Source organism: Falco naumanni, chromosome 1, assembly GCF_017639655.2.
Source record: "Falco naumanni isolate bFalNau1 chromosome 1, bFalNau1.pat, whole genome shotgun sequence".
Lineage (NCBI taxonomy): Eukaryota > Metazoa > Chordata > Aves > Falconiformes > Falconidae > Falco > Falco naumanni.
Window position 1 is genome coordinate 68,873,311 of NC_054054.1, and position 13,637 is coordinate 68,886,947.

The 13,637-nt window shown below is 40.6% G+C and overlaps 1 protein-coding gene across 1 annotated transcript in view; it reads left to right on the top strand.

The window, feature by feature from the left end:
* DKK2 (dickkopf WNT signaling pathway inhibitor 2) overlaps positions 1–12,451 on the top strand; it is a 44,207-nt gene extending 31,756 nt beyond the window's left edge. Inside the window, exons 2-4 of the mRNA XM_040598097.1 lie at positions 6,932–7,082; positions 7,756–7,905; positions 8,443–12,451. Of these exons, the coding sequence (XP_040454031.1) occupies positions 6,932–7,082; positions 7,756–7,905; positions 8,443–8,693 (552 nt within the window). The 3' untranslated portion in view covers positions 8,694–12,451. The remainder of the gene's footprint in view (positions 1–6,931; positions 7,083–7,755; positions 7,906–8,442) is intronic.
* Positions 12,452–13,637: the final 1,186 nt, after the last annotated feature.

Genomic DNA, 13,637 nt, shown 5'->3' on the forward strand with positions numbered 1-13,637 from the left:
TTGGAAAGGTAATTCATTTCAGGTTTTACCTAGATGAGGAATTGAAGGTGAATCAAATTGAATAAACTTGTAAGGTGGGTTACTTTAAATGCCTTATTAAATCTTTGAGTTTATACTTTCATAATACATGTAAAATGCACTAAATTACGGTCACTTTAATTCAGATTATAGTATCTACCCAGGAATTTAAATGATCCGCTTGCAGTCTTTCAGATTATTTTCCCTGTATCTCCTCATGAAGCCACGGCCAGCATTAAACAGACACTCGCTCCTCCCAGCAGGACGCAAAATGCAGGCAGTTCTGTAAGAAAAGGTGGTGAACTGTAAGCCGTGGAACAAGAGGTTCTGCTGTAGACCAAAAATGCTCATTGAAATTCACCATGTAGACCAGGAGATCACGGAGGGTCAGTCACAGTGTGAGTGTGATTTCCTATAGGAAAAGTCTTTGGAGGATTTCTGTCTGCACTGGAGGCACCGCTTGCACTGGATATCTCTGCTTGCAACAGGGCAACACAGCTCCTGTGGTTATTTTAAGGTATTTGACTGCCTTTCCACCACATGCAGCTGCACATTCCCCCTAAGCACAGCTCCCTGCACAACTGCCTTCCACTTGTGGAACAGAGAGTTGTTTTCCATGACATTTTTGTTGGGACAAGGAAAGCCTGTGTCAGAAACCACCTCAGTCCTGAAGCCTTGTCAGTTCAGAGGGACCTCAGTGAGGTTTGTTTTTTTGATTGTTAAGATCTGAGTTTTCTTTGGCTCTAACAAATTGTGAGAGCTGGATTACTCCACGTTTTAGAAATGTTCTTCCCCTGGTGGTCTATCAGTGGATTGAGTATTACTTTGAAACATGAATATTTATTGTCTTAATAATGCAGGCTTCTGGGGCTATTAGCCACACAGTCTGAAGGAATGATCTTTGGAGGCTGTGGTGTATGTATCCACGATGTAGCACTCTGTGAATCAGACCTCGTGAATGAACAGGGTTGTTTTAAGTAAATTGAAAAGTTAAAAATAAGTTATTGCTAGAAGAAAGTGCCTGTGCTTAATCTAGAGGTGGAAGATGGTGCTCTTCTCTCTGGGTCTGGCAGAGAAGTGGGTCAGAGATGTATTATTTTAACAAGAAGGAGGTTTGGTGAGAAAAATTGGATTGTTAAACTTGTCATGGCAGCTGAATGGAGTAAATCTGTTCCATTGCAACTACTGTGAATTTTGCTTTCAGAAATGGTCTGTGCCACAGCAGTCACTGAGAGTTGCGAGTTTCTGGTGAGATCAGTTTGAGACAGGATCCATTTCTGGAGCTGTCTGAGAGCACAGCATGATTTCCTCCATGGGATAAATTAACTATGGCTTTCTGCTTGTGCACAGTGAGATCCCTTGCTATCATCTATGCTTGTTTTGAGCTAAGAATAGAAAAAAGCAACATCAGCAGTGCTGTGGGAAAATTGCACTACTCCAGATGGCTGCTGATAAACTCTTTTCTCATTTGGGATTAAAAACAAAATAGTAGTATATGACGGTCATTTCCCCATCCATATCTTAATGTACATGTTTGCTTAGCAGCCTGGAGAAAGCTAGGCTGATTTTTTTCAATTAGACATGAATTTGTCTGAATACACTTGAGAAGCTATCAGAAACTAGTTTAATTGCCTTGCAGGGAAAAAAAAAAAAACAGCCCATGAAGAGTTGGGAAGTTGATTGGTTTGTTAAAAAACTTTGACTTTCCCCCTCTCCATTTTGCTTTATCACGTTTATGTGGTTCTGAATGAAGAGCTGTTATTTCCATTGTCACAAAGGTTTGTATCCTGTGATTGTGTTAGGTCTTCTCATTGACTTTCATAGAGAGGATCTTCATTCTATCTCCAAACAGGCGAGTGGGACAAATCCCACGTGTGATGTATTCATCTAGCTCTACAGGCGATATGTTGCCTGCAACTGTCCCATCAATGTTAATCTGTTAAAAGCCCAAACAGATTTGAGATTCCAACTCAGAATCAGGCCCAACCAAGGAGTCAAACAATTACTTGCATTCTTTGTAATTAGTCTTGACAGCTAGCTATTTGGTTAAAGCATATGTTTGCATTTCCTCATTTATTGTCATGCTTTTACTTTGGATTAACTAATTCTTCAGAAAGAGAGAGAAAAGCAAAAGTTGACCTGGCACCCCTGTGGCTACTCCATATGTTTCCTCGATGAGGACCAAGTCCTTGGTCAGAAAGATAGTTCTGTCCTGTCCAAAGCAGGATGGGAAGGAGAGGCTTTCACCGTGGTTGAGCCGGTTGGTTGCTTCATCATGCCTGATGGCTGTGGAATATTAAGCAATATGTACATTCCCAAGACTAAAGGGCAAACAAGCTCCAACTTTCAGCTCTTATGTGGAGGATGGAAACTCTGCCCTCTTGCCTATAGTTCAGGCCAGTTTTGATCATCTAGTTAGCACACTGGCTGTAGATAGATCAGCTTCCACCTCCTTTACAGTCATTATTTTAAAATTTATAAAGGTGTGATGAATTGAAGTAGAGCAAACAACCTTTTTTCCTGATGTAACAAATGAGTAAGAGACTGAGTTGCAGTATAAATTCATTTGTGATAAGCTGTCTCACAGACATGGTATGAATATACCAGGTTATGTGAATGTGATATAAAAGATGAGTCTTTTGATAGCAGAAAAAGACATTTCTGCTGGATGTGATAGAATAACCCAGTGGCACAGGTATTTGCATAGGGTATTAATAACTAGGGATTCTGTATGTACGAGACTGTGACTAGTAGCCTAAATTTGATTTCTAACACACTGGTACCTAGGAAACAAGATTATTCCTGGGGCAATGTATGTGTCCGTTTTCTTCAGCCATTTGTCTCGCCTTGGCAATAGCTACCGCCTCTTCACCAGGTGAGACAGAGTGATGAAGGATTGACCAGATAGCTCTACAGTGCTCTTTCTTTCTGGCTGTACAGCTAGCTGTGGCTTTTGTCCTGTTCTTCAGCTCAGTCCCCAGTACCATTACAGGACAGTTGTGTGAGACAGAAGCTGGCCAAGTGTCCAGTACAGTAACTGGAGTGATATTGTCATTTATGTGGTACCTGACACTTTAGCTTTCCCCTAGAGTGCTGCTCAGCATCCAAGTGAAAGGGTAATGAATAACCTCCATGCTGTTTCTTCTGCTGGGAGTGGTAGTAGCCATGATCTCCTGCCAGGACTGACTCTGCACTTGGACTTTATGATGTGTTTAAAAAGAAAAAGTTAACTGCTTCTGGAGGAGTCACTACTGATATCTTTTCCACGAAATCACTTATTTAGGCACAGCTCCTCTCAGCATTGAAGGTGGGTCTGAAGCCAGCAGTGTCTAGGACTGATTCTGCTGGATACGTGATGACACAGCCTAGGTAAAAATGCCAGTGGCTCTTCCTGCCTTTCTCCGACGGACTTAGGTAGTACGGCATGGAGTCGCTTCAGCATAAAAACAAATAAGACATCATAACACGAGCAAATGAGAGCCTGGTGACTAAGATGCTGGCTGGGAATATTCTCTTCAAATATTTGCTGGAGGCCATGCTGAAATTCAAGCCCTTATCTCCCAAAGCTCAATTAAGCGTGTCTGCCATCAGCCTGCTGACTCACCCTTCAGCACATTACAGCAGCTGTGTTACTCTCCCTCTGAAGTGCTTCTCCATTATGTTTTATAGTGCCAGACAGAGAGACTCAGACTGACTGACTCCATAGCACAACAGCCCCACCACTTAGTATGGCTCCAGCTTGCGGTGACACTCTGTGGTGCAGGATGACCATGGCAAACGACTCCAGCAAAAATACCAATAAAACTTCATTGCATCAAGAAAAAGTGTGAAGTTCAAGCTCCTCTGCCAAAAGGGGAAGACAAATGTAGAAATAAATCTCACTCCTGTGCTTTCCTCAAATCAAGGGAATGGTGTTAGCCACTCAGTCGCAATTGTCAGTCCTTTCCTCAGCATCACTGGGAAGTTCATACAAAAGGAAAAGCCTCAGCAGCCTCGTAGCAGGACTTGCTCAACTATAAAATTCCCCAGCTTTTCTCCTCTACCATCTGCATAATTTTACTTGAGTATTACTATCTTGTACTCTTGGCATTTTGAATACAAATTCAAGAATAACAGGAATGGATATTCATATTCTCTCTCCCAAAAAGAAATGTTTAACATGTGTTGCAAAGGTTAGTCTTGGTGGACTATGTCCACATGGTGGACATCTTGGCACAGTACGAGTGGCACTTGTTTAAATATCTAGCCTGAATCCTCCAACAGGGCAAAAAATCCAGTACATCTTTGCTGTACATTTTTGGATGTGCATTCAACAGTATCTTTTGTACAAGGATACAAAAGTAAGTGGAATGACTGAGGAGAAAACTCAGCAAGCAATGCTCTTAATCAGAGAACACATTCTGAAAATGCAGCTCATTATCGCAGGCAAATCGAGTTTATGTCATGCTACGGGTGACTTGATCGCCTGTAATCTGGGCTAAAAAATTAAATAATATTGTTTAAATGCAGCTTCAGGGAGCGCTACATATTTTATCTTGGTTTCATCTGTTTTCCCATGATATCAAAGCTGTGTTTAGTGGATAGAGATTTACAACCAGAAAATGATATGTATAGCTGAAGAATGTGAAGGATGATGTGCCTTGTAGAATTAGTTATTGTTGCTGGGGAAGTAGAGCTGGTTTACAGATTGCTTTTTCCCTCTCCATCTGGGACTGATCTGCGTCTTCGCGTTGTATATAGGAAATGTTCTCTGCAATTCTCTAAGCATAAAGACTGTATTTCAGGCACTGTGGTGTAGGAGATTTTGAAAACCTTGACTCATGTATACACAATTGTTAGCATGTACATTTTTACAAGTATTTTTTCTTCATCCCGTATGTTTTTTCTAAAACTATACATATTTATACCTAGATTGGCTCAGCTACTGCCAACAATGGGGCAATTCTGAACACTTTTCCCCTTGTGTTAGCCAAGGCCGTGTACACACTATTCTGTTTTGGTTTTGTATTTTAATACTGAATGCTATGCAGTGACAGAAATTACTTTGCTGGGAGCAGTTGTTCCAATGAATGTCTAGAGACTAGGAGATAGACACAAGACTACGTAGGCATTTTTGTTCCTAGCTCCTTGTGATTGATAGCTAGGATATCAAATGAATGGTGGTTTTGGAAGAAAGATCAAGGAAACTGATGGCATGAGGCATTTGCAATAGGATTTTTCATATAGCTGGCTGGCAGCTGGTCTTTTGGGGCTTTGAATGGACTTGCTAGTTGAGCTACATGTAACACAAAATTATTTTTTGATGTGCTGCAGTCATTTGCCTTAGGTAGGTCAATGTTTTGTCTTATTTTTTTCATTTTAGAAGTGTCATCTTTATTCAGGATGGGGCTCTAGAGTGGGACTAAAGGCTGAGTTTATGTCACTTTCCTTGGCAGTTTTTAATGTTGAAATTCTCTTTTGTTACTTTTACCATTCTTAAAGACAGAGCTGAGAGTTGGCAATTAGATGTGTATCTTAAGCTAGCCTTTACATGTCACTCGGCCTAAAAGCCAAAAGTAAAACTGGCACTAGATATGGTATGTGAGAGCATTCATTAGCACCATTGAGGATCAGGGAACCCTTTTTTTAAAAGCTGTTTGAGGAACCAAAGGAAAACTGCAAGTAGGCTTCTTGCTGACAAGTTGCAGGTGTATACCACATGCCCATATTGGAAAAAAGATGCAGTTATGAAGGTCTTGATGACAGACAAGGGTCTAAAATGCCTTCATCTTCAGGTTTTAGCTAGTCCATCTGTTTTTTATTTGCATTTCCCCCCGCTAACAGTATTAGTATTTTCCTCGGTATAACCATTCACAGGTCTATGTAAAATCGCTTTTCTGTATTGTAAGATCCTTAGTTTAGAAAGGTCTCATTTAAGTCAGGGAAGTCTTACTTTTATGGTAACTGTATCATAAGTTGTAAGTCAATATTAATGATTTATTTCTGGAGCAATGAAGGAAAGGAATGATGAGGTTGTGGGGAGAGCACTTCAGATCTGCTTTGCTAGAACAGGTAGAATCCACTTATGCCTTAAAACTACTGACCAGGTGAGTGCTTTTGTCTTTTATTGCTACTCCTAGTTAAAAGATCTGGCCTTCTTTGATGTTCATCCTCTCGATGAACTCAAGGATGGACTCAAGCGGAAATGTTTATTCTTCAGGGAGAAAGACGTACACATACGTCAGGTTACTCCAAACAGCTGCACTCCGGAATCATTCTTCAAAGGCACATATTCAGAGGGCAGAAGTAATGGGGCAGCAGTACTTGGGAAATATCCAGCCAGCACTTTTTGTACTGTAAAGTATATTTTGACAAAGAAAACAACTAATGAAATCACGTGGGAAATGGCATGGTTCTCCCTTCCACTGATGGCACTGGAGAAAACTTGCTTGGTTTTATTATCAGACCTCTTGTTTCTTCTGCAATTCTCAACAGAATGGCACAAAACAAGAGAAATAAGTTCTCTGTCTAAAAGAACAATTTTCAAAGCAATTTCTCAACAGCCTCAGAGTTTTTCTTTTCTGAGAACAATATAATTCAGAGGCCTGAACCCACAAAAGCATGAGTTCTTTTGTGTCAACATATGTTTGAGGCAGGAAAAGGTGAAATCATGAGGAAGCTGGTTGTATCTCACCGACTCTTTAAGCAGATACATCTTCACCAGCAGCATGAACTCAAGGACTGTTATATGGCTGCAGTGAAGCATCCCTACCTGCATCTCCTGGCCCCAGTGAGTGGCATATCAACTGCTGGTTTCTTTGTGTGTTTGGGAGTTTCAGTGGTGGTATTTGGTGTTTGTTTTTTTTTCAAATGGGTGGCATACATGTCTTGTATGAAAAAGTGCTTCACTGTGAACCTTTCTTTAACCCACCAGGCTTATCCTTGTACCAACGATAAGGAATGTGAAGTTGGGCGATACTGTCACAGTCCTCATCAAGCAACGTCTGCATGCATGATGTGCCGGAGGAAGAAGAAGCGTTGCCACAGAGATGGCATGTGTTGCCCTGGGAACCGCTGCAATAATGGTATATCAATAATTTCTTGGTTTTCCTCCATAAAATCAACATTTTGATAGCATCTATTTCTCTGAGTGTTCCCAGCAACAGTATTTTTTTCTGGGTGACTGTGCTTCTGTTTCTAAACCAAGAAAATTTTCATTTTCTACTTCATTCCACTCCATTTTTTTTAATAGCATTTCTATGTTTAAGGCTTGTGTACTCCTAGACTTTTTCCCATTTTGGAGTGGGGAAACCCAAAAATGGTGCTGCCGCTGACTGAAATCACAGCACTATATTCAATGTGGTTTGGTACAGAACTGTACAGAACCCATATTTTTGAGGAAGCAAAAGAGACTTAATGAATCCTTGATCTACACTCCCGGGGTGGGGGGTTATAACCATCCTGTTTGCATTCCCATACTCTCTTCCAGAAACTGGAGAGAGATGTCTACAAGGCAATCTCCAGGTACTTGGACCATAAAGCCAGAGAGAGTGACAGCAAGATAGCCGGGCAGTGAGCGAGGCAGAGCTGTAGTGCCGTTAGGTGCCAGGGATCAGGGACAGAGGTTGATTAGAGCTGAGCATCACCAAGGCCAAGCCCCAGCACTTTCATAGTCCTGGTTCTGATCCTGGTCTGTGTACACCTTTCAATTTCTTTTCCTCTTGTTCAAATCTTTGACTGGCTGTCTTTTCCTCACAGGTATTTGCATACCAGTAACTGAAAGCATCCTTACACCTCACATCCCTGCTCTAGAAGGGCCACGCAACAAGAAGAACAGTCATTATGCTAGCAAGGATTTGGGATGGCAAAACCTAGGGAGGCCGCGCTCCAAGCTGTCACACATAAAGGGTAAGATCACGCTTGCACTACACTGCTTTGTTCCTTCAGGTTATGAATCATGTTAAGATAGAGCTGTTAAGATACAGCAATGCAATCCAGAAATAAGCAGTAATTTCACAGGGAGTGAATGTCTATCGTGAGAATTCACAGCATGACTCAAAAAGTAATATAACATCAATCAACAGTTCCTGTGATTGAAACAGCCTCTGCTTTCCTCTCTGTATCAGGGGTGGACTGACAGTCCATTTTTCAGCTGTGCAAGATTGCACACATCCTCCTCTTATAAGAGTCATGTAATTAAGCACTCTTAATTCTGCCTACAATCCCGTAGCTGAATTTCTCCTTACTAACCCTTATGGCAGGTCTCATTAATTATTTCCTTGAACCTTCCTAATTCATCTCTTCCCTTGTGTTTACATCCTTTAAATAGCCACAGATGGAAACACAATCACTCCTTTTGCTGAGCTTCATTTGCTTGTCAGTCTGCACTGAATTTGCACTTTCACATTTTCCCATGAGGTAAAATAGTTTGGTTGCTCTTTTTAGGACATGAAGGCGATCCCTGCCTGCGGTCATCAGACTGTATTGAGGGACACTGCTGTGCTCGCCATTTCTGGACCAAAATCTGCAAGCCTGTGTTGCATCAGGGGGAGGTGTGCACCAAACAGCGCAAGAAAGGGTCTCATGGACTGGAGATTTTCCAACGGTGTGACTGTGCCAAGGGGCTGTCTTGCAAAGTATGGAAAGATGCGACCTCCTCTTCTAAATCAAGACTTCACGTATGCCAGAAAATCTGAATGAGGATTGGGAAGATAGTATTAAGTGACTGTGGATTTATGTATTTAATGCATTATGGCATGGTGAGAAATAAGGACTGCAAATAAAAGCAGAATGGCTAAAGTAAAAGTTAGGGTAGGAGTAGAAGTCACACCAAATGCATTTCTTTTTGAGCTGGTGGTAAACACAAGCGCAGCTGGAGTTCTCCGACTGTGCAGCTCTTCTGTAAATAACTTCTACAGTTTGTGGGAAATGCTAGTATGCAAACAAGAACAGTGGAAATTAATGTCACTTACCTTGCTGTGTTGTCCCGTGATGTTTCAGGGGTTCAGTGATAGGGCTGCAGTGGGTTTCCAGTGTGGTAATGACTGCCAAGTAAATTGTATACATTGTACTCCTATAGGAAGCAACGCATGCCAGGAAGGCTCGTCTGTCAACGCATTATTTGCTGCATTGCAGGTGTGAGAAATGGAAATATAAAGTTACTGTGAATGTCCACACACCCTTGTCATTCAGGGCTCACACCAGCAAAGAAAGCACTCCTGCAGGACAAGAGTGCTGTTTCACAGCCCTCGTGAAAGAGGTGAAAACTTGCCATCTCACAATTTCAAGAAAGCAGCAGTTTCTCTAACAGGAGGCATTTAAACAGGGTTTTGTTTCCTATACATAGGTAAATTGAAATGCTTTATGTAGTTCAATGTCATAGTACGGCACTTAATCGCTTTTATTTGCCTCAGTTTACTGCTAGTATACGGGGGGTTGAACAGGTGAAGCAAATACGTGCATGCTGAATCCAGAATTATATACAGGCAGTTGCTCATTATTCCTAAATATACTTTCCTTGCCTAAGCATACTTGTATTATAGACATTTCAAGAAGAAGTAGCAGAGTGTTGAAGTGCCTAACACGAAGAGCTATGAAGTTGTTTCACTGTTGCTGTTATAACAGATGATGTAGACATTTGTTGAGGTATTTAGAGCATACTGTAACAAACTCAAATTTTTACATTTTATTAGTAGCAACAGGCTGCTGCTGGCGCTCTGCAGAAGTATAATGGATCTGTTTCTTAGAGGCAGCAAAGAAAAAGGAGCTGCTGGCTCTTGTGAGCACCTTCTCTCCTGCAGAAAAGGATGCAAGAAGACGGTACAACTGCAAATGCCTTGTTAAACATCATGTGGTGTCACATCTTACCAGCCTCTAGCATGTATTCAGCCTGAACTTGATGCCCTCTCCGTCTGGACTGTTCTGCCAGGAATGATGGAAGTACAGGGACTGTGGAAACAACTGACAACTCTACGTTGTTTGTGTACTGGTTACAAAAAAGGACAGTCTCTATCCCTTGACTTGTCTCCCAGATCTTTTCAAACTTTTTTCATTTTACTTATTTGCAAGTATTCCTTTGTTGGTAAAGAGACTGATATTTCTTTAAAGAGGTATGATTCTATAATTGAGCTACTGCTAAGTTGTAATTACCCATTTTCATGTTTTGTAATACAAGGGACTTTTCCGTTCAATCTGAACAATGTTCAGATTCTATTCTGAACAATGCAGGTAGACCAGTTTGTAGTTTAATGTTGAAGACCATGTTACCCATACCTGACACCTTCTTCCACCAGTGGTTGTTTTAAAGCTATAGCTTGGCTACACCGCCTATTCAGACTTCCTTAATTAGACCTCAGCTACATTGCCTTTATCTTTCGTAAGATTCTAAATAAGAAGAGTATTTCACATGCCTCTTTTCCCTACTGGGGTTAAGTTTTTTATTGACCTAGACGCACCGCTCAGAGACAGAGTCTTCTTCGTTTTTATTAGTCTCAGTCAGAGTTTTATCTTGCAGTCCTATCATTGCAGCTCTGCTTATTTCAGCGTAACTGAAACTTAGAAATAGCATAATTTCAGGATATTAAACAAGTACAGGTACCAATTTTGCAAGTGTTATTTACAATGGCATAGCACATACTCAGCAGAAGAGCTCTATTACTCTCGTTGTGACTACATAAAAAAGAAAATGATACCCAGCATGAGCGGGTGGGTGGGTGTGTGCAAAAATTGGCTTTCAGTAATTTTAAGCTTTTCTTATCATTGGCCTATCCCCCTTTTCCTCTTGTAAGACATAGTTATTTGGGATAATTTATTTACAGGAAATGTTTAATGAGATGTATTTTCTTATAGAGATATTTCTTACACAAAGCTTTGTAGCAGAATATATTTGCAGCCTGTTGACTTTAATGTAGAAAAATGTATAATAAGATTAAATATATTAAATGTCCTTTCTCGGTCCTCCCCAAATATTTTACCCATATTCTTTTCCTTACCTGCTACTTAAGAAGAGTAGTTCTTTCTGGAAAGATATGCAAATCTATTGGAAAAAAACCCATATATTTTAGCTGTACAAGAAAAACATCTGATTGTACTTGTGTCTCAAAGCACTATGTAAGCTGAGTTTTAGGTAAAACAGTAAAACAGTGAAGGTCATCTTAAAATCCCCATGCGTCTTTTCTACAAAACCGGTTTAAGTGGCATCTATCTGTATTCTCTTGATATTCAAGAATGTGTTTTGAAAAAAATGCGCCTGGATGTATAATGTTCAATCAACTGGGTTAAACAGGAAACAGACGTGTTCCCTGGATAGTGATACATATCAGAGAGACTCACGGTAGGTACAGCTGGTATTCAAACTACATGACATTTTGCTATAGGTTACAGCAGACATATATACTGCTGCAAGTTCTGTAACTAGCAGTTCTGAAAGGGCACGTAATGGCATTCAGCTCTAGTAACATATAACAATCCCTATGACACAACTGAAAATATTGCTACTAAAACCAGCCAAGTTCTGATCCCAGGAAAACCCCTGCAGAGCTCAATAAATATTGCAAAATAATGGCTGTGGTTATTGAGCAATGGTCTTAATATCCTTGTTAATTGTTTCTGATAACCCTTTGCTCAAACAGATGTACATTTGGAAGATGGAACAGTCTCCAAGTAGCACTAGTGTTTGTACAAAATAACGAAAAGGTTTTGCTAGTGTTATTTGCAATATTTGGTTGGTAGGCCTTTGAAAATTCTAATGCTTTTAACAACTACATAATAAAGCTGTGAGCATCTTCAGAGCCCAATGACTTCAACAGAGCCTGAGACTGCCCAAGCCTTCAGAGGCTTAATCTGGGAACAAAAACAATAGACACAGGCCATTCGTTGCACACCACAAATGCTGAGCGACATAGCTGAACCAAATAGCATGCAAGCAGTTTCGCAAAACTGAAGTGTGATTGTTTAGAGGCCATTCAATGTTTTTGGGAAATATACATCAGTTTGAGAATAAAAGAACAGCTAAATTTGGGGATAATTGCTCTCACTCACTGTGTCATTCATCAAGGGAATTGAGAATCACTTTGGCTCAGTAACATTTCAGAAATCTGCTGTCATGACACAAGCACTGAAGAGATTATTGCTGAACAATTCAAATACTTTTCCTATTAGCCTAAAATAGCTTCACAGCAATGCAACATCTCTTTGGAAATACTTACTAATGTTCCTAAAAACAACAGATTTCTACTCTATAGCAGCGTATATTTGATTTACAGTATAAACGTGGGTGTTCATCTATTACTGTACTATTTGCTTTGTCTTACATTGTTTGCAACCTGTAGTATTTATGATTTGAAACATTTTTTAATGAAAGCAATTAAAATAAATTTATGTACTTACTTGTATAACACTTTCAACAGCATACATGCCACACCTAAAACACAATTCAAAGAATTCAAGCCATCTTCTGCATATTCTGACTTTCCTGCTCATTGTCTCAATAGCAGCAAAAAACCCTACTCACCAAACACCATGAACTGTCTTGGGCAGAGGTTGAGAAGAGACATTCCTAAACTGTTCCTTGTCTCCAGCCTGCCAGCCCTCTGCTCTCACGTCAGAGCCCTGCATCATCACCCCAAATAGGAAAGGTAAAGGCTGTAAAAGAAAATTTCTGGTTTTACATCCCTTCCAGATTCCTTTCCTTCTAGATATCCTGAAGGTTAAAGCCAGCAGAAACTCACATTGCAGGTACTCTGCGCCAAGGCTTTTTGGAGTCTTGAGATCTATCTATCTTCTAACTTTCAAAAAGTTAATTGCTAAGGAAGTTATGTAGATAATAAGACCACATTTACAAAAAATAAACAAACATAGCTCTTTGGATTGTCAATCAAGTGTTCTGAAAATAACTGTCCACAGTGGGGCAAAACACACCAGCTTTCGCCCTCCCTAAAACCCCATCAACCTCACCTGTGGACCCTGACAAAGGGAATGCAGTTGTTGGTTTGGTTTTGTTTGGTTTTTTGTTTTTTTTTTTTTACACTAGGCACAGCTTCATTGAACACAAAGCCATCATTAATTTTGGTTTTAAATCACACTAACAATAAAGTTATGCTTTCTGACCTAGCTCGCCAGTCCGATGTATGGCGCCTTTCAGAGGCTGCATTAGACAGAAGTGAAGGAACAGAGTTAGCATAGAGGTCTGCACCCCCTCTTTTAAATGATAACATTTCTGCTCAAGTGCCTTATTACCTAATACAATTTTTAACACACCCACCACCACCAAAGTGCGCGTACAGTTCAGGACAGACCTTACACCCATTCTTACCTTGTGTTTTACCTTCAACTTTATGTGACAGTTGTCAGCTGCTGAAGTGTGGCAAATGTCTGTTGCAGCCCTCTCTTACCTCGCTGCTCTGCCAGCTTTTTACAGACCTGCTCAAGGCAGCAATGCAGGAGGTAAGGAGAAAGCACAGAATATGGTAGTCGGGGTGGGGAGGGTGGACTGAAGAGAGCCAGCCAGAAGCTGGAAAAGGCTGGGAGAGGAGGAAATCTAGATCAAAATTTAATTAGATGATATTGCATCATATGCGTGTGAACGTTCATCGTATCCCACCCAATTATCAAGAATGGAGAAAGGGCAAATGTGCTCTGCC